The sequence below is a fragment of the Canis lupus genome, chromosome 3 (assembly GCF_048164855.1).
Source record: "Canis lupus baileyi chromosome 3, mCanLup2.hap1, whole genome shotgun sequence".
Classification (NCBI taxonomy): domain Eukaryota; kingdom Metazoa; phylum Chordata; class Mammalia; order Carnivora; family Canidae; genus Canis; species Canis lupus.
In genome coordinates, this window is record NC_132840.1 from 69,267,284 (window position 1) to 69,292,199 (window position 24,916).

The following is a 24,916-nucleotide window of genomic DNA, read 5'->3' on the forward strand; positions in this document are numbered from 1 at the left end:
TCTGCCAAGAGAGATCATTTAAAGTGAGGTGAAGTAAGAAGTGTTGGTGGAAATAGTATAAGCGTTTTGAAAAGAGAAATGTCATCATCACTCCTCAGGGACATTACTTCAGATGATTGAATATTAAAATAAGTCTTCATCCTGTTCCGCGAAGTCGCTCTGTCATAGGGGCTCCAACTAGATACCTGAAACCAGTGTTTCTCCGACTTCCTCACTGAAGGGCTGCTGACGGAATGAACGTGAGCCCCTGCAGGGTCTACGAGCAGAGAGCATGACATTTTTTTTTGCTGGATCTGTTTTATCTTAAAAATCCTTGCAAGTTAAAAAAAAAAATCCTTGCAAGTTTTATATTGTACTCCATGAAATTTATCTGTTTGTCTTAACATCACTATTATTTTCTATAACTTATAATCAAGTAAAATTGAAGTGCCAGGAGAACATACCAGGTTTATGCTCTGGCACAGATTTCTCCAGTGCAGCACACACGCCCCAGCATAATGAACGTGGCCCAGAGTAAGAGCACGTTTTGACAGCAGCATACTGGCCACACCTCCTTCCTTTCTTCTTTTTTATTTTTTTAAAGATTTTATCTATTTATTCATGAGAGACAGAGAGAGAGAGAGAGGCAGAGACATAGGCAGAGGGAGAAGCAGGCTCCCTGTGGGGAGCCCCATGCAGGACTCGATCCCAGGATCCCGGGATATGCCCTGAGCCAAAGGCAGACGCTCAACCACTAAGCCACCCAGACGTCTCTCCTTCCTTATTTCTTATTGAGAGGATAAACAAGGGACACGGGTGAATTAGGAACTCACTTTACTATTGTTCTTTATAAAACACTAGGGATCCTCCAAAGCTGACATGTGGCATGCATGATTTCTTTATCCCGATACAGCATGTCAGCAAATCCTGTCCCATCATGTCAATACAGTCTTTTTTTTTTTTTTCAATACAGTCTTAAAGTTACAAGAACTGCCCAACACTAATGACATCAGGCTCTTCACAGCCCCTGCATAAGTCCCCCAGCCTGCCTCCTCACTTTATGTGATCATGGTATTTTCTGTACCACCATTCTGTAAGAGAAGAGAGAGGTAAGGATGTTTTGCTCTGTTATTCCAACAATGATCACACAAGCCACCATTTGCTGCATGCCGGCCATGAGGCTCACGACATCCTATTCTCTTCTCTTGGATACTACTGTTATCCTCATTTTTTCTGGCAAGAAAACCAAGCTTCGGAGATTAATTAACCTGTGCAGGATCACAGAGGTAGTGTCGGTCTGTAGGGCAGTGCTCTGAATCATCTCCTACATACAGCTTCTCCACTGGAACCTGAGACTCCCCTATCCTTGAGTGTGGGCCTTGTTCCCTTCAGTGGAGGAACCAGGATCTCCTGGCGGGGTTTCCAGGAGTATCCGTTCTGATCTGAAAAACACCAAAGAGGGAGTCACACTATCATCATGCTGATTCAGGATAACACACTGGCCTATTCCCAGACGTTAAATGAAGCACGATGTAATTAGCACTGAAACCAGAGCAAAGTAGGCCCAACAGAGCTGACAGTGAACATCTCTGACCCTCAGCAGCCGTTGTGAAATGCCCAGCGAGGTTCCCCATTGAAGAGGCTCGGGTAACCCCTTGTGGGGGTTGGGGGAAAAGCATAAGGAGCTCTAAAATTAACGATGATTGGGTCTGTGTCAAAGCTATAAATGTAAAAGTTTCACTCTCTTTAAAAGTAATGCACCAATAATGCATGTCAGTGATATTCCATTATTAATATTCATACTTTCATGCCAATTTAATATTTTTGACACTATTGAATTGGTAGAGACAAGCTCACCCGATGATATTTCAAGATTGATGTTCTCTGTCAGGGAAGAGAAGGTGGTGAAGCTGGTTTCAATTAGGATCAGAGTCATTTCTCTCTTGGCAGATTCTTTCTGCATGACAAAACTCCATCTTTCTCTGAAAACAGGGCTCCTTTTAAGGGAGTCCGGGGCTCACCTGAGAAAATGCTGGTGACCGCTGACAGGTGACAGAGGAGATTGGGGAGCAGTGAGACCTCTGTCAGCGGCCCTCCACATCTGCATCCCAGGCGGGCAGGGTCACCATGCTGCATGATGGCAGGAGCCGGGCTCTGAGGGCCCCAGCTTAGTCTCCCCCTATTATAACCCCGATTCTCTGCCCAACAAAGGGAGAGTGGACATCTGGCTTCCATGAACACTGGTGTTTCTTTTCCCTCGGACCCTCATTCTCTTCCCACCCCCTCGGCCTCATCCTTCATGGATTCTCCAGGGTTAGCTCCCTGCCTTCCTTCTTTCTGCAGCTTCTCGCTCAGAGCTCCTGTCTCCTCTCCTGGGTCCAGCTGGCCCTCAGACCCCCTTCCCCATCTCCTCCTCCCCAGGCCACAGGGCTGTACTTGAGCTACCTCCCGGAGGCCTCTGTGTGACCGTCCGGGCACCATTGGAAAGATGCTGTGTCTAGCAACGGGCTCTTCATCCTCCCCTCACCCTTCCCCATTCCTGGCCCTGACTTACTTCTTTCTGTTAATGACATATGCTGTCTTCCAGGCCCTGAGCCCCAAACCTGTGACCTGACATCCTCCTCCCTCTTTACCATTTGTCTGTGACCTACTCTGGCATCTGCACTTCCCTCCCACCACCACCAGACAGATGCTAACCCCTCATTCTGCGGGGACCACTGTCTTGCTCACCCTTCTAGCCTGGCCCTTCCCTGCCCTGCTCCTGCCCCTCGTCCTGGCCGGAGGCTCCCCATCCTGTCTCCCCTCAGCCTAGGACCTTGCTCTCAGCCCATTCTCCTCCTTCCTTCTGTTTTCACCTCTCCATATCCTTGGAGACCCAGCTCAAATCCCTACTCTGCACGATCTTTTTAGGTCCTGCCTCACAGAGTAGATTTCCCTCTACTCAACTGTTGTAGCACTTTTCTGAAGGAGAGTTGGTGTCCTTTGTAAGCCTTTGGGGCCTGAGTCAGATGGCCAGATTTTAGATCCCAGCTCTTCCACTTACTATGTGTGACCTTGAACCTCCCCAGCACCTAGTTTCCTCATCTGTACAATGGAGATAATGATTGTCTTGACTTCACAGAGTTGTTAGAAAGTTTATATGATATAGTTCCCGTGAACTGCCTAGAAAAGACTGGATAGTAATATATTATTGTCATTAATGCCATTCACTTAGCAGCGTGTCAGGAAATAACGCTCATGAAGATACACCTATAAAGTCTTCTCCAGGGGATCCCTGAGTGGCTCAGTAGTTTGGTGCCTGCCTTTGGCCCAGGGCGTGATCCTGGAGTCCCGGGATTGAGTCCTGCATCAGGCTCCCTGCATGGAGCGTGCTTCTCCCTCTGCCTGTGTCTCTGCCTCTCTCTGTGTGTCTCTCATGAATAAATAAATCTTAAAAAAGGAAAAAAAAAAGGCTTCTCCACGTGGGACAATCATCACTGCCTCTTCTATCACTGTCTGGCTTTTTTTTTTTTTTTCAATCTGCCCTTTTGGTCTAAAACGGATTGCTGCTGTTCTGGCCAACATCCCACTTCTTTTTCTTTTATGTATTTATAAATTTATTTTTTATTGGTGTTCAATTTGCCAACATATAGAATAGCACCCAGTGCTCATCCCATCAAGTGCCCCCCTCAGTGCCCATCACCCAGTCAGCCCCTCCCCCCCACCCACCTCCCATTCCCCCAACCCTAGTTCATTTCCCAGAGTTAGGAGTCCCTCATGTTCTGTCTCCCTTTCGGAGATTTCCCACTCATTTTTTCTCCTTTCCCCTTTATTCCCTTTCACTATTTTTTATACTCCCCAAATGAATGAGACCATATAATGTTTGTCCTTCTCCGATTGACTTACTTCACTCAGCATAATACCCTCCAGTTCCATCCACATCGAAGCAAATGGTGGGTATTTGTCGTTTCTAATGGCTGAGGAATATTCCATTATATACATAGACCACAGCTTCTTTATCCATTCATCTTTCGATGGACACCGAGGCTCCTTCCACAGTTTGGCTATTGTGGACATTGCTGCTATAAACATCGGGGTGCAGGTGTCCTGCCATTTCACTGCATCTGTATCATTGGGGTAAATCCCCAGCAGTGCAATTGTGGGGTCGTAGGGCAGTTCTATTTTTAACTCTTTGAGGAACCTCCACACAGTTTTCCAGAGGGGCTGCACCAGTTCACATTCCCACCAACAGTGTAAGAGGGTTCCCTTTTCTCCGCATCCTCTCCAACATTTGTGGTTTCCTGCCTTGTTAATTTTCCCCATTCTCACTGGTGTGAGGGGATATCTCATTGTGGTTTTGATTTGTATTTCCCTGATGGCAAGTGATGCAGAGCATTTTCTCATGTGCGTGTTGGCCATGTCTATGTCTTCCTCTGTGAGATTTCTCTTTGTCTTTTGCCCATTTCATGATTGGATTGTTTGTTTCTTTGGTGTTGAGTTTAAGAAGTTCTTTATAGATCTTGGAAACTAGCCCTTTATCTGATACGTCATTTGCAAACATCTTCTCCCATTCTGTAGTTTGTCTTTTAGTTTTGTTGACTGTATCTCTTGCTGTGCAGAAGCTTCTTATCTTGATGAAGTCCCAGTAGTTCATTTTTGCTTTTGTTTCTCTTGCCTTCATGGATGTATCTTGCAAGAAGTTACAACATCCCACTTCTGATGAGAAGCAGGCTAGGGATTCCCCCAGGACTTCTAGATACCTAAGCTTGCACTCTTAACTTCTTTAAATCTAGACCCTTGGAGGGCATCCCTGGCACAATGCCTCACTCAGAAAAGGGTTCAATTAATTAACTGGATGTTAGAAGTGGTAGTTGTCATCTTTGTACCACATCATTGCCCCTGGAGTTATAATAATTAGAGGCAGGCAGGTGCAGGGTCCCCTGTGCAAAGGCCGTGGCCTCACATAAGTTTGGATCCTGCCTTCTGAAGGGGGCATCCCTCCTGATCCTAAGTGACACGAACATGAGTTCCTGGGATATACTGTGTGGTTGATTTCAGGAGAGGAGCTTGTCAGGCCTGCTACGATGTCACAGTAGCCTCAGCAGTTTATCCAGAGTAGATATCTGTCTCGTCTAATAAACCAGTGATCCTCAAGCTTGGCTGCGTACTTATGTCACCTGAAGAGCTTACAAAATGATTGGTGCCTGGGCCCTACCCGAGATTATCATTTTTTAATTGGTATGGAGTTCAGCCTCACCTTCCAGATTTTGATAAGCATCCCCAGTGATTCTCATGTTTGGGCAAAGTCAAGAGCTCTCCTAAACTAGGGGTTTCTGGTTTGTCTCCTGACTGAGTCTCATTAAATGGAAATGAAAACTGGCAAGTCTCATTAATTAATTTGATAGAGAGCTTACTTGTGCATCCAGGCTCCTTGCAGGCATCAATTAGTTTGGTCACAGATGCACAGAAAAGTTCTAATTGTCAACTCTGGTAGCTGTCCTGAGAACCAAAGCGCTGCCTTGCCTCTATTAGCTAGGCAGTTAAGGGAGTGGCTAATGACTTCAAACCTTCCGAACTCATCTGATCAGTCATTCTCTTTTATGCAGTGTGATGAAAAATGCACAAAAGCATATTTCCACATGGGAAAAGCACACCTGGCCCTGAAGAACTACAACATGGTAAGTTCTTAGAGGAATGGAAGGGGCATGTTTGATCACAGAGCGATGCTTCATGTTGCCTCAGAGAAGGACCATGTTCCTCCAAGTTGATAGTAATCCACCTTTTAGTATTTTCCAAGGTAACTCTTAAGATCTTTGAGTTGGGAAGGAATGTGAGTGTCACCAGGACAGCCTCTGGGAATCCCTGCTGCAGTATCTCCTACCAGTGTTCTCTCGGCCCCAGGAGGAGCATCTCTGGAGAGAAAAAGTATAAACCAAAAGGCATAAAGAAAATTCACTTATAATCTCATCTCCCAAAAGTGACTATGCAGCTATATTTACATACTAAGATATTATATTATTGTTAATAGCAGCTTGATTGAGATAGAATTCGCATGCCAAACAGTTCATCTGTGGCAAGTATACAATTCAGTGGGTTTGTGCACATTCTCAGAGATGTGCAACCGTCACCACACTCAGCTTTAGAACATTTTTGTCACCTCCCTAAAAGCCCTGTGCTTTTTAGTAGTACTCCGCTTCCCTCTACCTGATGTACCCACTCATCTATTTTTATCTCTATACATTTGCACATTCTAGACTCTTCATATAAATAGACTTATACAAGATATAGTCTTTTGCGGTGGCCTCTTTGCTTTAGCATAATGTTTTTAGGGGTCGTGCATGTTGTGGCATCAGTACTTCATTCCTTTTATTGCTGAATAATATTCTGTTGTATGGATAAACTACATTTTATTTATCCCTTCCTCAGTTGATGAGCATTTGGGTGGTTTCCACTCAAGGCTTTATCAACAATATACAAGTTTTTGTATGGACATACATGTACAGTCCTCTTGAGTATTTACCCAGGAGTGGAACTGCTGAGTCCTGTGAAAACTCCATGTTTACCTTTGGGAGGAACTGCCAAAGCGTTTCCCAAGTGGTGGCACCATTTTACATGCCCACCAGCAGTATGTGGCTTCAGTTTCTCCACATCCTGGGCAATAGTCCTTATTATCTCTTCTTGGTTATAGCCATCCTAGTGAGTATGAAGTGTAACTCGTTTTGATTTGCATTTCTTTGATGGCTAGTGATGCTGAGTCTATTTTCATGTCCTTGTTGGTTGCCTGTATATCTTCTTTGGAGAAATGTCTCTTCAGATCCTTTGCCTATTTTTTATTAGGGTATTTGCATTTTTATATGAAGTAAACAGTGCTTTATATGTTCTGAATACAAGTCCCTTATTAGATAAGTGATTTTCAAATATTTTCCTTCACTCTCTGTGTTGCCCTTTTACTTTCTTAATTGTGTCCCTTATAGGACAAAAAATTTTTTAATTTAGATGTAGCCTAAATTATTTATTTTTTCCTTTGATTGCTTATGCTTTTAGTGTCATATCTAAGAAACCATTGCCTAATCCAAGATTTACTTCTGTGTTTTCTTCTGTTTTGTGGCTTAGGATTTTATGTTTAGATGTCTGATTCACTTTGAGTTAATTTTTGCAAATGGTGTGAGGAAGGGATGTAATTTTATTCTTTCGCACATAGATTTCCAGTGTTCACAGCATCATTTGTTAAAAAGACTATTCTGTCTCCCACTGAATAATTTTGGACCGTTCTCAAAAATCAGTCGATCATAACTTCATGGGTTTATTCCTGGGCTCTCAATTTTATTCCATTGATCTATATGTCTAGTCTTATGCCTATACCACATTGTCCTGATTCCTATAGCTTTGCAGTAAATTTTGAAATTGGGAAGTGTGACTCTTCTAACTTTGCTCTACTTTTTCAAGATTGTTTTAGTTATTGTAGGTCTCTTGAATTACCATACAAATTTTAGGATCAGTTTGTGAATTTCTGCAAAGAAGCCAGGTGGAATTTTGATGGGGATTACATTAAATCTGTAGGTCAATTTGAGGAGTATTGCCATCTTAACAATACTAAGTTTTCTGATCCATGAACATGCATTTCCACTTATAAGATACTATATTTAATATTTTTAGTTCTTTTATAAGATACTATATTTATATATATACTGTAATTTTATATATATTATTTTTAATATTTAATATTTTATATATTTTATAAGATACTATATTTTTAATATTTTATACTATATTATATAATATAGATACTATATTTTCACTTATACTATATTTTTAAAAAGAAATTGCCTCTTATTATACATTTAAAAATTCTTTTCTTAAAAAAAATTCTTTTCTTTGTTGTATTATAATTCTAATACAGGCTTATCATAACTAAGGTCAAATAATAGAAAAGTTAAAAAAAATGTTAACGCTCCCCTCTCCACCAAATTCTATTCACTCATTCATTCTTCATTCATTCATTCAGATAATTAATTCACTCAGCATATATGTATGCATACTTTCTAGGTTCCTGGCACTGCTCTAGACAATAGGAATACAGTGGCAAATGACAAAATCCTTGATTTAATGGAAGTCACGTCCTTGGAATAGGGTGGCCAGGAGATGGAAACCACATAAGTAGATGTGTATTATGTTGGATAGTTATGTGTTATTGAGAAAGTGTAATCAGTGAAGCAGCGAAGGTGAGATTGACTTTATATGGAGTGGTCAGGGAGGGCCTCTCTGTAGGAAGGGAGGGAGTGAAGTGAGCAAGCCATGTGTCTGTGTAAGGGAGGAGCTGGGGTCCAGTGAGGGTCAGATAGGTGATGTGGTTACAGGCTTTTGGAAGGACTTTGGCTTTGCCATTGGAGAGTTTTGAGCGAAGGAGTGAAATGATGGGACTGATATTTTAAAAGATTGCTGTTGCACCGAGAATATATCTTGACATAGGAAACAAAGAACAGAGAGCTAGCTAGAAGGCTATTGTAATAGACTCTCCAAGAGAAGTGTAATGATGACTTGAACTAGGTTGGTGTCAAGGGAGGTGGTGAGAAATGATGGGACTCTGAACATGCTGACAGTGAAGCCAACAGGAGTTGCCCGGAGACTCAATCTAGGGTTCAAAAGAAGTTGGATACAGGTTCACTGTCCTCGTCTCCTTGGGTCACTGTCAGGACTACCAGAGACCAGGTGGTTTAAACAGCAAACATTTAGTTCTCACAGTTCTGGAGGCTGGAGAGTCTGAGATCAAGACACCAGCAGATTGGTGTGTGGTGAGAACTACTTCCTGGTCCAGAGACAGCCAGAGGGTTAAGAGAGGTCCCTGGGGTCTCTTTGACAAGGACACAAATCTCAGGAGGGCTCCACCCTGATGACCTAATCACCTCCCAGAGGCCCTACCTCCCAAGTACATCACATTGGGGGTTAGGTTTCCACATAGGAATTTGGGGGGAACACAAACAATCTATAGCAGTTATCATGTTTGAAGAGTAAACTTCTGTCCCACAACACTATTCTATTTTAATGTGTTGTTTTTTTCTTCAGTTCATTTCTTAATCTTAATTTTCTAGATGAACCTTGAGCTTTCAAGATAGCTCAGAGCCATTTGTTTTCTGTACTTTTTCTCTTAGACTGGTCAGAGTTCTTAATACCCCTGAGGACAATACTGCCCTAAGCCCAGTCACATGCCCTACAAGCTGGAATCTTTTTTTTTTCCCCCCAGAAACTTCCTAACAATTTCCTCATGGAGAGTACATCACTCTTAAGTTTTCTTACAAGTCTTATATGGCCAGTGAATGGACACCCCTACTGGCTCCCTTTGCAGCCCTGTGTATTTAAATAGGCACTTCCCTTTTCCTACTCCCAAAAGGCTCTGTCAGCAGTGTCTCCAGCTTCAGTTATTTCCTTACTCCTTGTGGGCATATCTGACAAGTAGCCTCCTGTTCTGTCTCGGTGCAAATATCCTATCTAAATTTTATAATTACCTTACAATTATTCCTATCCCGGCCAGGCATGATCCACGAGAATTTAGGACTGGATATTTTTCTTTTTCTTTTTTTTTTTTTTTAAGATTTTATTTATTTATTTATTCATGAAAGACACACACAGAGAGAGAAGCAGGGACATAAGCAGAGGGAGAAGCAGGTTCCATGCAGGAAGCCCGATGTGGGACTCGATCCCAGGACACTGGGATCATGCCCTGAGCCAAAGGCAGACTCTCAACCACTGAGCCACCCAGGGGTCCCTAGGACTGGATATTTTTCCACCACAGGCTGGATCTGACAACACGGGTTTTTTTAAATAAATTCTGAAATAATACCTTTTGTCCCACAGAACCAGAGAAGCCTAAACAAAATGTCAAACGCATGCTGTGTTTCCCCATGCCTGCCTCCTACGCTGGGAGCAGGAGGAGGCCTGGAGGAAATAATGAAGCCCAGCACTGTGGTACCCGGTGTCTTTCTTATAATCAACTTTACCCCCTGACCACTCTTCAAGGTCTTGTTTCTTTTTTCCAGTCCAGAGAGTGTTATCAGAAGATCTTAGAAATAAGCCCCAAGCTGCAAACCCAGGTGAAAGGTGAGGCTGTTCCTGCTGGTGTCCTTCATTTGAATCCCACTTTCACTTTGCACTCTGGCTCCACGGCGCCTCGTGTGCCTTCTCTGCACTTGGCCTCAAAGCCACATCAAACCCTCTCTGTTAGCAGGTGGCCCGCTCCTCTGTCCTCTCTGTTCTCCCACTCAGACCTTTGCCTTCCTCCTTTTTACACCCTTGTCCCTTAGAGCCTTCTAGGCAGAGCAAACTGCTGTCCTTGAACCCCAGAGGTGGTTTAAAATTCTGGATCTAGACTGAACACCCTTCCTCAAATTTTCCCTGCTGAGGCCAGGTTTGAATGATTTTAATGCTTCATGCCTCTTGACCTCCCATCCTCAGAGGAGGTTACTCTTTGTGTGTTGATGTTGACTGTGAGGGTTTTGTTTGTTTCTCTTCTCTTCTTTCTTGATTTATAGATTCTCTGAATCAAGTCAATCTCCAGGAAAAAGCAGACCTTCAAGAGAAGGAAGCCCAACGATTGCTGGATTCGGGAAAGCATGCAGCTGTGACAGTCAAGAATCTCCTGGAAACTCTTTGCAAGCCTGACCAGAACCCCTTGTTCTATGCAGGGGGGATTGAAATCCTGACTGAGATGATGAAGGATTGTAAGCCTGGGATGCGTATGGCCTGGCCTTGTGAATATAGTCAGTGTATAGTCAGTGTGACCTCTCTACTAGAGGTAGAGGTCAGCCCAGATGAGGCAAAGAATCCCTATGTCCCTTCCTTCCACAAATAGTGAAGATCTACTGTACTGTCAGGATGAAACAGGACACGTAAGATACATACCCCCACCCCAGCTAGAGCACACATGCACTCAGCACATATGCAGTAGACACCCCAAACACAATACAACACAAATAATACACACATACACACACACCACATATATATACCCCACATATACACACACCATACATGATCATCTCTCCCACATGCCCCACACATTGTACACATACCTGCACACCTTTTGGGTTTCCATGCGTACCCCATGTATGCCCCAAATGCCATATACCACCCTCACAAATCTGCCCCCAACCATAGGGGGGTGGAAGACAGACTTTTGTACGATAAACTATAAAGTTCACTCCAGTTACATTTAATGGCTTTTTAGAGCCTGTAAGTAGTTTCAGAGCAAACATCAGCTCCCCTGCTAGTGAGAGCCGTTACTGTTCTCTCTTACCGGTTCTTGTAAACATTGCTATCAGGGCTTAAACCGCTTTTTTACTCAGTGACAGGATGCTGTTTGTACAAAGAGATGGGCTCTCTGACCTCCCTTCAGTGCACGATGAAGGGCACTCAGATATCCCCTTCAGTTGTTTCTTGGAGATTATAGGTTCCTCTCCAGAGCCTAGAAACAGCTTCAAAATAAATATTTAAGAACAGATGGATATGCTAGTTCTTCCCAGAAGTTAAGCAGCTCCTGGAGACTCTCTGAAGATTACAAAACAATGAGTTGTCATATAACCCGCAAGGCCCCCCCAGGCTCAGCTTCCCTTCTCTAGACAGGATGTTCCTCTCTTGGGGGCAATAAGTGGCCTGTGACAGCTGCAGGTTTCAGAACGTAGAGGTATTTGTTTCTGCCCAATCTGTTAATTCGGTGACCTTGACATTCCATATTGGGTTTCTCACCATCAGCTGGCTCTGTTAATGGCTAGACAGCAACCAGACTGTTCAGGACTCTGATGCAGGTTTTTATGATTTCTTCCCAGGCACAGAACAGACTTTATTCAGAACACACAACGGATTCAGTATCATCAGTGAGAATGAGGTCGTAAGAAGGTAGGGTGTATGTAGAGAGAGCCAACAGTAAAGCAAGGAGGGATGACCAATTTCTCATGACATCCCTGATGACATGGGCAGTGGCTTCCCTGGGTGGGCCTGGCTGGGTGCAGGGCCGTGCACCCTGGGTAGACTGAGTGAGGCCACAGGTAGCAACCGCAGAGAGAAAAGGTCAGCGGTGCTTCCAGGGCTCCTCCAGGCCCTGCAGAGTCAGAGGAGTGACCATGTGTTCTGCTTTCCCACAGTTTTGGTGAGATTGCCATTTGTTCTTAGAATTTGCTGATAACAGCAATAAATGAGATCAACTGGGTCCTGGCTGATCCCAGGATTTCTGATTTTATCTGAAGAGAGACCCATATGGAAGGAAAGGAGGTGGTTTGCTACATTTGTTTTTATTTTATTTTTGTATTTCAGTTGTTTGAGTGCAGCTCCTCAGGTTAGAAGGACAGTGACACGGGCCGGGGTCACCAGGAGCCCAGGAGCTGAGGCTGCTGGCCTGCCACAGTTCATCGGTCACCGCTTGGCTGTGGCCCAGGACCCCGGCTCAGCAGCCCCGTCTGTGCAGCCCCAACTCCTCGGCCTGTTCCTGTCCCTGTCCCGGGGGTCCCAGTCCAGTGCTGGCCAGCCCACTGTCCTGATGACCTGCAGCTCTGCGTTATAACATTACTTTCTTCAACCAGCATTTGAGGAACTAAAGCCAACCAAACAGAAGATCAAGACTGCTTCCCAGTGTTACTGTTGCTGTCCTTTGTTCTAGGTGCTTTTCCGCAACAGGAAAAGATGTGGTGGGAGAGACGGTGTGTGTGTCTGTCCTCAGGCTCTGGCAGGCGGTGTGCAGCGGGAACGGTGAGCCTGGGTCATCCTGTTGGTCCTTGTTAACATGCTCTCTGTTGATGCAGCACTCGGGGCCCAGGCGTGACTGTTTCCCCTCAGGCCAGGCCTGAGGGAGCCAGACCTTCCCCTGCCAGCCCTGCAGTCCTCTATCTGCCACCCCTGCAGCCACCTTGATGGTGGACAGAGTCGCCGGCAGCATAACGGGCGCTCTCACCACCTGGTGCTCTACAGACCCGTGACGTCTGCTCGCACCTCGGCAGTGCAGTGGACGGACCTGTTCCTTTCCTGTCCACCTAAAATATTGTTGCCTTTTGCTGACCAAAGTACCCCCAGCGTTGCGAGATTTGCCCTGGTCCCTGATAGTATGACACCGATCAGTGTAATACTAGGCCAGCGGACGCTATAGGACTTTTATCCACCTTGTTAACACATTTATCTTCTTACCTCTTGGCATTTTTGGGGTTTGCTACATTTTTGCACAATCTCTCTTACCCTTTTGTAAAGCAGTGAATGTAAATGAAAATTGTATTTCCCTCATTTTTAAAAAAATTATTTTATTATTTTTTATTTTTTAAAATTTATTTTATTTAAATTCAATTTGCCAACCTATAGTGTAACACCGAGTGCTCTACCTCATTTTTAAAAAGCACATTTTTAAAAGCTCTACCACATTTTTAAAAGTGTTTTCATAGGGAATAACCCGAGCTTGGATTGCAGACACTGAGCATGGGAATGATGCCGTTTGGGTCTCCTTTTCACAGGGCTCCTGTGGGAAACCAGCTACAGAGCTTGTGGGGGGTAATTTGTAAATTCCCAGGCTGAGTATGAGCTAATACAGTAGAGTGAAGGAGTCACCCTAAGTTGTAGAGGACTAGCAAAGCAGGGGGACCCCTTGTGAAGGGAATTATGCCTGGACGAGTACCATCACCAAGGTGTCCTGCTGCTCCGTGGGTTTCTACACTGGCCCGGGGGGTGGTCTCGCACATCCCCCACACCAGGGTGAGGGAAGCAGGGCTTGGTGACCCTGTTTTACTCAGGGTGAACCAGACACAGCCCTCCCTCCCTCAAGCCCCGATTTCCTCAGCCTGCGCCGACCTCAGTTTCTGTAAACTTTGGGGTCACGTTTTTCTTTAACAGCAGAATAAACATGGTTTGTTTGTAGAGCCTGTGACGCACCTGCTCTGGAAGATCCATGAAATCTGTGTATATCCAACTCAGTAAATACAAACACGTTTTTCAAAATGACGAGGGGATGGATGCTTATAAAGTTACAGATGCAGGGCAGCCCTGGTGGCTCAGCGGTTTAGGGCTGCCTTCAGCCCAGGGTGTGATCCTGGAGTCCCGGGATCGAGTCCCACGTCGGGCTCCCTGCATGGAGCCTGCTTCTCCCTCTGCCTGTGTCTCTGCCTCTCTTTCTCTCAATCTCTCTCTCTCTCTCATAAATAAATAAAATCTTAAAAAAAAAAAAAGTTACAGATGCAGAACTACATCCATGATATGCTGTTAAGTAGGAGAGAGAGGCCAATGAGAGGGCAGAGTGGATCGTACTTTTTTTTTTTTTTAAGATTTTATTTGTTAGAGAGAGAGAGAGACAGATCACGAGCATGAACAGAGGGAGAGGGAGAAGCAGACTCCCTGCTGAGCAGAGAGCCTGATGTGGGGCTGGATCCGAGGACCCTGAGATCATGATCGAGCCCAAGGCAGACGCTTAACCTCCTTAGCCACCCAGGGACCCGGGTGGATCATATTTTTAACATTATTCACAGGAGAGGCATGGATAGCTCCTTTAAGGAATGAGCTTACCTGGAGGGGCCACGAGAGGAGGGGAGGTTCAATGTCAGCTTTATGCTGCTGTACTATTTGGATTGTTTACAACGAGCTCCTTTTCCAACAAAGAAGAAAACCTATTGGCTATACCAACTCTGCTCTCTTTCATGGCTGAGCCTCCTGCCCCAGCCCATCCCTCTGCATCCTCTCAAACACATTTGGGCACCTGGTTAGTCAATGAACCAGGTGAGAGCGAACAGAGCTGGTGCCACTACCTTGGAAGTAGCCTACATCTAGGAAGGGGGGATGCTCCATTAGTGCATGTTCTCACGTGATTTCTAGTTTTCTAGAAAGAACTCAAGTGGTTGCTCTGGCCAGTGTATGAAAATAGATGATCCACAAGTGTCCACAGTTCAGCTGATTTCAGTCCCTTCACAATCCCACACACCTTTGACAAAGCTGATGCCACTTGGTCCCCATGTGTGCCAGCCCCTGTTCCCAGCGCCATCCTCCACTCACTCACTGAACCCTGCTCATCACGTGGCTACATGAGCCGCCTTCCCCATTTCACTCAGAAGGAAGCCAGGAGTTCAAGACTCAGCTGCGACCATCCACCCGGTCGGTCGTCAGGACCCAGCAACCTGCTCCTAGAGCTCATGCTCAGACACTTTCTTACTCTGCCTCTCAAACAAGGGGAGAAGAGTCGGATTTCCCATAGGGCTCGTGGGAGACAAGAGGTTTAGCCACTGTTGCGTGCTCAAGGTACTCATCCCCTGTCTTGCAGAGGAGAACCAGCGCCTGCTGCTCCTGTGTCCCAACCTGGGCAGGCTGCTGCCCTCCTTGCTGGCCACCAGGCTGCTGACCGTCCGCCAGCAGAGCTTTGCCCTGCTGCTGCAGCTCACCCAGACGGACTATGGACGGAGCCTGGTCATCAGCCACCTTGACCTGACCCGGTAGGACTCTGCTGGTGGGATCTTCCCCAGGGCTTCTTGGAGCACCCCCTGCTAAGTTAAGATTTGCCCATACCCCTTCCCACACCTCGGACAGGAGACCTTGGACAGGAGAGGCACTGTCAGGCTTTATAAAGGGTCAAAACCAGAAAGAGCCTTTGGAAGGAGGAGCACTCCTTCTGGAGGACCTCTGGGATGAACTCCTGGCTGAACTTGATACCTGAGGGCAGTTTCACTTCTCTGACCTGTTTCCACCTCACAGATACTACAGATGGTGTAAATGGCAGCCCTACCAAAACCAGATTGGGAATCCTGCTTCAAAATAGGTCATTTGCTCCTGCTTCTTTAGCCTCTGTGCTGGCTCTACCCTCTTTCTGCTCAAAGTTTTCTTCTTTCCTTCCTGGTTGAGGTGACACTCCCTGCTTTAGCATATTCGTAAAGCCCCTCTGGAGCCAGGCAGAGTACAAATAAATAAAACACATCTGGGATGCTCTTGCATGTAGGTCTTTCCGAGGCTTACAGCCAAGGAAACAGAACATGCCTTTTCTTCTGAATAGACTTTATGAAAAATTTACCAAACCCCAGTGATTCCTTCCAGTGCTTTTTCAGGTGAAACATTATTAGTTTCCATATGTGAAAATACCAGTTTTTATATCAAAAGAGCTGCCTGTTGGCAGTTTCGGTGGTTCAACGCAGTAAAAGTAGTAGCAGTGATCACAGCTTGCTTTATACGTGTTTCATACACAACCTAAAAACAGAAGTTGGCTTCTGATTCTTCCACCATTACCTCACTTTATCTCCTCCCAGCCTGCGAAGAGGCAAGATAAGTGTTATGACCCCATTTCACAGATGGGGCAGGAGAAGCTGCCACACTTAACCAGAGCATCTCACCCCACTGTCCCCCAGGCCCTGAAGGCCAGCTCCTGCTTCTGTTCCCAGTAAGAAAAGCGGCCAAATCTGAGATCCTGTTAGATCTTTCCTGACCAAGCAGAGGCCTCCGGCACCCATCCCACATCGGGTGGGGGGGGGGGGGTTGTCCATCATGCTCAGGATGGGGTGTCTGCTGTGGCCCTCACATTCTCAGCCCTGCCACGGCCCCTGTGGCTCACAAACAGAGGCTTGGCAACCCCCCGAAGCTCAGCCCCCATAAGCAGATGGGTTGTTAGAGTTAAATCCTCAAAAGCACATTTCACATTTCAGATGACTGCCATCACTTCCTCGATGCCTTCCTTGTGGTTTTTCACTTGGTTTTGGTCTCTCTGAGTAAATGTAGCTATATCTGTCCTCAGCTTCCTCCACTCCCCACCCCCCACCCCCCACCCCCAATCCTGACTGTCTTTGAATTGCTTGAGCTTTAATTTGAATTTTTCCAGTGTGTTGGAGAGTGGCATTTATGAGCATCGCATGCAGCCCCACCTCTTGTCTCCAGACTGTCAGAGACACCTCAGCTGATTCCCTTCATGCCCACTGTTCTCATTAATGTCCATCTCAGCTTAAACCAGAAAGAGGTAGAATGTGTTCTCTGAAGTGAAGGGAGATGGTTTGGACAAGAGAGCCACACGTGTCACATGCCTCTTAAAATGCTTTTCCCCTTGTGAGAAGTCGAAGGGACAAATGTGTACTGACAGGAACCGAGCGACAGTCAGTATCACTTTGTGGAAAGTGCTGGGTTTTTTGATTCAAGCAGTCATGAGCCCAAATCCTCTGCTTGCTTCCTATGTACATGGCTCAGGAAAGCTGCTCAACGTTGACGAGCTCCGGTGTCTCATCTGTATCACAGAAGCTTAGGAGAAGTGATACGTGTGTGCCAATTACATGTTTTCTGTTGGATTTTACAGAACACTTGATCAGGAAGAGCTGGTCTTGCTTGTCTCACATAACTTTAAAAAAGACTACAGTTGACCACAGCTAGTTCAGTGGCTTAAAGATATCGGGGTCAAGGTCTCTGTCCCTCTCTTGATCATCCCCTCATGGTCTCACAAGGCTGCTGCAGCTCCATGTATCACCTCCCTCTTTCAGACATCAGCTGGATCTGTCCCTCTTATCAAGAGAAGCTACTGCTTATTTCTGTTTGGTCAAGATTGTGTCACATGCCACCCCTGGTGAGGAAAGTGGTTCCAGCTTCTGTTGTAGAGGCAGGTGGGATAAAAGGGGGCTGGCCGTGTGTCTGTGGGATTGGCCAGCAAACAGTGTCTGACACGTGGTGTCAACTCAGTAACTTTTATAATCGTTTTCATTTTCTATCTTCAGGGTCTATTGCTCAGAGTTCTAAACTGAGGTGGAAGTTCATTTGTTGGGTCACTAGAGCATTTCCTGACCTGTGGTCCATCTACAGGGACAGCTGTTTTTCAGCAGAGCAGAAAATTTGCCATCGAGAAAGGAGACAAGAGGGAGTAGAAAGGGACACCCTGTCCCTCTTTGGGTAATAACTCCGGTTAGAATGTGTGCTTTTCCACATGGAGAGGAAGCTTTGTTGTTCATGTCTCCTAAGACAAAAATCAAGATGATCTAAGACTGCCAGCTCCTCTTCTGTACATTTCTGGTTCATTAGCATTCATCTTCAAGAAAACAGATTGAATTGGTAAAGGAAGAATCTGAAGTAATAGCAAAATACATGATTTCTGGTGACAGGGACAGTAGAACACACCTCTAAGGAACTGGGGGTTTGCAGAAGCTTGGAGTTACCCAGGACCACAGAAACTGTCCAGCTCTGCCCCCCACCCAGTGCCCATGTCCCCTTGGGGGTACCCCACTATGGCCTGGGCACAATGCCCTCCAGGGAAGATTCCAGCATTATCATTTTTCTACGTTTGATTACAATAGGCACTATAACAGCTAAGACTGTGACCCTATTCCCAGCCAGTGAAAGGATGCAGGTCTCACCTCCCAGGGCAGCTCATCCTGTCCTGGGCAAGTTCTGATTGATAGAAAGTTATATCTTTACACCAGACACGAATTGTATGCCCCATTCTATGCTTCCTATGTGGAGGCTTTGGTTCAGTCTCTTGAAGGCCTCCGGAATACATCAGAGCTCGCACTTTCCCATGCTAGCAGCATCTGAAGATGCTCATCTTTTCCAGGTTAAGCATCCAGGTTTCCTGGACCATTCTTCAGATGATTTGACCTCCAGACCCCTCCCAGAACAAGCTGCCAAATAAATCTAGTAGCATAGATGTGAGTGACTGGAGTCCGCTCCTAAACTGCCAATCTGATGGTCCCTTCCCTGCCTCTGTTGTTAGCTGCCCAGTGGCATTGGGTCCTGTGGATCGCTGCCACTCTTCATGAAACTCCACAGTGTGGCTGTCAGGACACTGACCCTCCTGGACCTCCTCCTACCCCAGGCCCTTCCTTCTTGGCTTCCTTTGCAAACTCCCCTTATGCTGTCACTCTTCCAAGTCCAGGATCCTACTCCTGACCATCTTCTCATCCATGGTTTTAATGATCATGTGGAAGTCCCTCTCTTGAGTGGTAGAAGAAAACCTCCCCTGCTATTGGACGTGTCCATCTCAACGTCACAAGCATCACTAACTTAAACCGCAGGTGGTTCTTCAAACCAGACCCTTTGCCTGAACTTCCTGCCTTCGTGGGTAGTACTTCCATCCCTCGAGTTGCATACGCCAGAATCCTGAGGGCTCCTCTGGGTGGGCCCCTACATCTGTAGGAAGAGGGTATATTGTCACTTCTCCCTTCTTAGGTTCTGGATCCCCTTCCTTATGGCTCTCCTCAGGCATCTGTGACCACCCCTTCCAGGCCTCCACGGGGCCTCTCTCTTCCCAACTGTGTGTGTCTCACTCCACCCCTACCTCAGCGAGTCACTCCATCTTTATTGTCTGGACCATCCCAGTTCTTCCCCAGTTGGATTCCCTGCCTCTTGTACTTCCTACTTCAATGTAGCCTCCACTGTCCCACCAAAGGGATTTGTCTACCATCTACATCCTTTCTGTGATTTTCCTACTTCAAACTCCAAAATGACTCTCTACTGCCCATAGCATTAATTCTCCAACACTGAGAAATCCAGGGCCTAGGAATTACCTGGTGAGGTCACTAAAATGCAGCCTCTGCCAGAAACTGGGGCACCCTAGAAGCTGCTTCCCCCTACATACACCAACACACTTGGAAAAACATAGGCATGTGGGGTGAAGTACAATTTTCCAGCAGGCCATAGAAGGTCTAGCACCCTCCCCTTGCTGCACACTGTCCTGTCCTCAAGCCCTGAGCTCTAAGGAACTGCTAGCCGTCCCCAAGTGTGCCCCAGCTATTTTATGCCTCCTCATCTTTGTGAATGCTGTGTACTCTGTTTGAGGGGCTCTGCTCCTGCCCCCATGTTGCCCGACACAGGCCTGCAAGCTCCTTGGAGCTGAGGGAGACATTGTCCTGTTTCATTGCTGTGGCCCCAGAATCCACCACGTTGCCTGGCACTTAGTAAATACTGTTGCTTGAATGAACAAACAAAAGTGAACACTCTACTTTCAAGTGACAGCTAACGTGTCATCCACTTTTTAAAGCCTTCTTTATCTCCGTCCTCCCATACCTGACGCCAGGTAGACATTGTGCACACTTGACATGCATCCATTTCTAACATACCACCTAACACGTGTGTCACTGTAGGGGACCAGGAGCCTAGTACTGCACCCCTGTACCAAGCACAGCACTCAGCACACTGTAGGTGCTTGGTACAGGTTGGCTGGACAGACAAGTGATGCCAGTCAGTCTGTTAAGGTAGCCTAAGATTGCATTAGCTTTCTTGGGCAACTGTTTGCTCATACTAGGTCTGCAATTGGCTGAAAACCCTTAAATCTTTTCCATAGGAACAAGGTATAAACTAGGTCTCCCAATTTTATTGTTTATATAGAACTTCCAGCTGTAAGTGGAGGACTTTGAATTTAACCCTATTAAATTTCATCTGACATATTCGGCAGCCTGTCAAAATCTTGTTAAAACCTTATTCCATCCTCCCCTCATTAGGGGGCCCTCCCTCCCACTATAGTCATCAGCAGATTAGTAAGCATGCCACTTAGATGTCACTTATGTGATTGAACTTGGCTGAGCCAGAGTCACATGGCAGAGGCACTAGAGATTCCTTCCTACTTGACATCTGATAGTCAATGAACTTTGGTTAAAACTGTTCAACCCTCTGGGAATTAACATTGAGTGGCAGAGTCATTCCCACAGGAGGTTGTCTCTGTCTCTGGGGTGGGCAGGGAGCTGGGCTTCCTAGGAGGACAGAGCAAGGCCACCCTTTCAGCTTCTTTGACCCAGACGCAGATTCTTTCCTGGTGTCTTTGCAAGGTCTCTTTGTCGGGGATGCTGTCAGCTGGAGGACAGCCCACTCTGAGGTTGTTGTGGATTTTTGCAGATTGTTGGAAGCCCTGGTGTCATTTCTTGATTTCTCAGATAAGGAGGCCAACTCAGCTATGGCACTGCTCACAGACTTGGCTCTGGATGAAAGGTAATTTTTATTTCCAGAAATTGACATTTCTTCTTCAACCTTGGTTAAACTGTCTGATCTTTAAAAATGTGCAGTATGCAGGGAGGCTTGGCCAACAGAGCATCACAAGATTCAGAGTAGGAGGGCTGACACCTTCCAAGCAGGGGGCTGAAATTGGCCACTCCAGTCCCTCTGTGTGTATGCAGGGGGACCCAGTCCTTGATGGGTTTGGAAGCAGCAGCAGACTTAAAACAGTACTTCACACAGTTGAACAAGCCTCCTGTATATTGGAGAAGCTTCTTTCCCTTAATCAGTGCCTAATGGGACTGCCTAGCAAATATGTATTGAATGAATGTGAGAGAGAGAAGGCACAATAGAAGGTAGCCTCCTCTTGGGTTACCAGTGGCATCGTGGGTAAGCTTCCCTTATCTCCACTTAGCTGCTGCAGAAGACAGCAAAGGTCTTAGATTTTCATAATTCTTGAGTTGTTTTAAGTGCATCTGTTGTCTGTTTTTTAAATTTCCTCACGAACTTTAGGGTATCTTGCTTAGAAATGGTCATATAATGAGAAAGAGCTGTTTGTGCCCGTAGGCCATTGGCATGGGCTGGGAACAGGTAAGAGCCACTCTTGTACGTGCAGATGTGTATGCATCTGGGCCTTCCTCATGACTGTGTTCAGTAAACTTGCTTGCACCATGTTTCCTGTTTGCACGGCACACAACACACAGGCTTGGAGCAAGGGGAGGGCAGGGGTGGTGGTAAGTCCACTTGGCAGAAATCTAGGGCTTCTGCAACTTCTGCATTGAGAAAGCTGCCATCTGAGATCTGTTGTTTAACATCAAAGGCAATTCTCTAGATTTAGAAAAATTAAAGCCACTCGAATACCCAGTGACATTTTTTTTGGTTGAGAATAAATCATCCATGCATGCTGCAAATCACATGGGCCCAGAGTTTGTGACAGTCTGCTCCATTATCCAAGACACTGTATCTATGTTATAGTTTGTACGGTGTAGAAATAAATCACGGGGATGTTTTCTCAACAGATTCCGAGTCTGGTTCCAGGCCAACCTTCCAGGTGTGCTCCCAGTGCTCACAGGTGTTCTGGTGAGCAAGCCCCTTGTTTTGATCACCTGTGACAGGCATTCTCAGGCTCGTGAGCAGAGCCATTTAAACACAGTTTACACTCCAGAGCTCCTGTCGTCTCTCAGGTTGATTAATCGTTTACTCACAGCTGGAATCTACACAGTTCTCAGTTATTAAAACAACTGCAGTTGGGACAGGTGGAGATGGCATATAGAGGGGGCCAGGTACAGGGAGACAAAGGCAGAAGTGGACTGCATCTTAGGTGAAGGTGGAGACAAGGGGTCAGTCCCCATCTGTCCCCTTCTGGCCCTAAGCCTCATCATAAGGACTGCAGGCAGCTCTGTCCCCTCAATGGCAGTCATTCCCATCAGGAAGGCAAGTGGTAATTTGAGCTGATGAAGCAGAAAATAGCAGGATAGGCTTCTCCTAGGAGACCATGTTGGGATGGGGACCTGTCCCCAGGGAGCCATAGAGGTCTCAGGGGACCTGGGTGCATATCCACACATGTGGAAATGGGAGCTCTGAGAAGGGACAAGACTTGCCCAAGTCCTCCCAGCTGCTTGGAAGCCCTAGGCCCCCCTATTCCAGACTAAAGTGCTTTGGGGTTTGCCCCTCTGTGTGCCTCCATCCTGGTGCCAGTGTGGGCCCGTGGATGCCCCTGGTTTTGACATTACACTCTCGGGTTCCCAAGGATTCTCGTGAGTGAGGGACGCCTCTAGAGATGGCTCTAGCATCGTTTGCCTGCTCTCTACAGACTTTCTTTCTTTTGACTCACTTTCAGGAGAGAGATCCCATGGTAACCAGCCCCTCCGCGCTCTGCCGGTGCATTGCCCTCATGGGGAACCTCAGTGCTGAGGCTGCCGTCCGGAGACAGATGTTTGCTTCTGAAGAGTTCAGGGAGGCCTGCTTGGGCCTCATGGTATTGTAACTTCTCTAGTCAGAATTATTTTTTCCCTGCTTTGGGAGCATTGGCTTCCTGTTGATTACCTGGATTTTCCACAAATCCTGTTTGAGGGTACAGGAGCCAGTGGTTTATCCCTTCTATAACCAGAGATGTTATGGGTGGCCAGCCTTACAGAGCCCTCTGGGTCAAGCCTTAGTCACACTGAAGAGGTTTGAAGGATTTTCTGGTGGAGCTGGCTTTATTCCCCATATCAGCAGCTCACTCAGTCTAAACACAGGACTGGGTCGAGCCAGAGTCACATTGCACGGGCACCGGACACTCCCTGCAATTCATGGAACTGGTCTCTGATCTTCCAAACTCACCTAGGTTCATGACATTGACAATTCAGGGAGTGTAAGTGATGCTGGGGCCATTGTCAAGGAGATGAAATGGCCATGAAAAGCTGCAGGGCAGAAAGGTCATTGATTGCTTTGTTCCTAAAGGCCAGATGTGAAGAGGACATGGACTTTTTCAGAGAAGTCATGTACACACTCCTAGGACTTGTGATGAACTTGTGTCTTCAGTCCCCCTTCGTCTATGAGGTACAACCTTCTTTCCTCCCTGCTGGGAGCCCTGGAACATCCCAAGCCCATGCCATTGCTAGAACTGCTCTCATTCCCACCAAGAGAGTAGCCTGGGGATTCAAACCCTGGCAGCAGGAATGGGGAATGCTGGACAGATGCTCTGTCACTTTGCTCCTCTGAGAGACAGATGAGTCAGTCAGGTGTTCATCCAGAAAATGGACTGCGTGTTCACAAGGTGCTAAGCACAGTGCTAGGTTCTGCTTTTACAAAGTCAAATAAAATGTGGTCTCTGCTCTCAAAGTATTGCCCTGTAGTTAGGGAAATGGCAGCGGGAAGAAGTAAGAGTCACATAAGAAGGGGTCGTGAGGGAAATATGGACAGAGCATGGCAGTGCTGAAGAGGAGCAGTTATGCTTGTTGAGAAGAAGCTCCATGGAGGATTCAGATTAACAGGCCATTCACACCTCCTCCTCCTCTCTCCCTGTCACAGCAGGTTTGGGCTGTGGAGGTGAGCAGGAAGTGCATGTTTCTACTGAACAGCCAAGATGGAGGGATCCTGACGGTAAGTGTCTCCTAGGGAAATCCAGAAAAGTGGCACCCTCACACAGTGTCCATCTGTGGACCCCCTAAAGTCCATGGACCTAAGTTAAGAATCCCTTTTCTGTGTAGTTTGCAACTTCACAACTTATACAATGTAATTTATCTGATTTGTCCTATTCCAAGATATCCTGGTACAAATTGGACAGGCCACAAGATTTTATTTAGAATCTCTTTTTCCATAGTCAAGAAAGCCAGGCCCATATTTTGAAGCCCATGTCCTGGAGGTTGTTTATGCATAATAGTTTTAGCCCCCTTAGAGATATATGCCCCCTTAGATAAGCCATCTCAGGGAGTGGCCATTCCCTGGCCATTCGTTTGGCTTTCTCGTTTCTGTTTCTGACATTTGGATAAGAAAACTGAGAAGAACCTGTGGTTAACACAGAACATCAGTATGATTCACCAGAACATTTGCTGCCATCCTAGAATGTATTCTTTACTCACATAAGTAATCACCCCAACTTTTCCAACTATGAGGTCAGGGCCCTGGCTGTTAGAGAAACAACTAGGGCATATCAAGCAGGCCTGGGAAGCCAGCCCTTCAAGAAACACAGACTGGACATGGGGTCCAGGATCATAACAAAAGTTCTGAGCAGATCCGATGAATCCTGTTTGGGGCTGGCTTGCCTACAACTTTCCCAAAGTGAATTCAGACATGATGGGATGGAGGTTTTTAATGTGAACTCCAGGAATGTGTGGTAGGTCTCCAGGTTCCCCAAAGCCCCTGAAATTGTATAGAGAATCTTGAGTGTATGTGCATTTTTGTAGGAGAGGCATCATGGCTTTCATCAGATCCTCAAAAAAAAGTCCATGCCCCCAAAAGTGTCACCACTGTTCTTGGGTGCTTGGGCTTTTCTGAACTGTTTAGACCAGAGTGCAGTCTACAGTAGTTCTGAGCTAACCCTTCACGTACTCTCCTGGCCGGATTTTCCCAGGATTCTGTA

The 24,916-nt window shown here is 46.2% G+C and overlaps 1 protein-coding gene across 5 annotated transcripts in view; it reads left to right on the forward strand.

The window, feature by feature from the left end:
- The window catches only part of TTC12 (tetratricopeptide repeat domain 12), a 45,059-nt gene that overhangs the window by 15,194 nt on the left and 4,949 nt on the right, over positions 1-24,916 (forward strand). For 4 of the 5 annotated variants that reach the window (XM_072822043.1, XM_072822046.1, XM_072822047.1 and 1 more), the window contains exons 8-18: positions 5,565-5,636; positions 9,993-10,053; positions 10,485-10,673; positions 11,778-11,847; positions 12,605-12,693; positions 15,233-15,401; positions 20,755-20,847; positions 21,870-21,930; positions 22,691-22,828; positions 23,296-23,394; positions 23,866-23,937. In XM_072822043.1, the coding sequence (XP_072678144.1) occupies positions 5,565-5,636; positions 9,993-10,053; positions 10,485-10,673; positions 11,778-11,847; positions 12,605-12,693; positions 15,233-15,401; positions 20,755-20,847; positions 21,870-21,930; positions 22,691-22,828; positions 23,296-23,394; positions 23,866-23,937 (1,113 nt within the window). The remainder of the gene's footprint in view (positions 1-5,564; positions 5,637-9,992; positions 10,054-10,484; positions 10,674-11,777; positions 11,848-12,604; positions 12,694-15,232; positions 15,402-20,754; positions 20,848-21,869; positions 21,931-22,690; positions 22,829-23,295; positions 23,395-23,865; positions 23,938-24,916) is intronic. The other variant, XM_072822045.1, reaches the window with a different exon arrangement.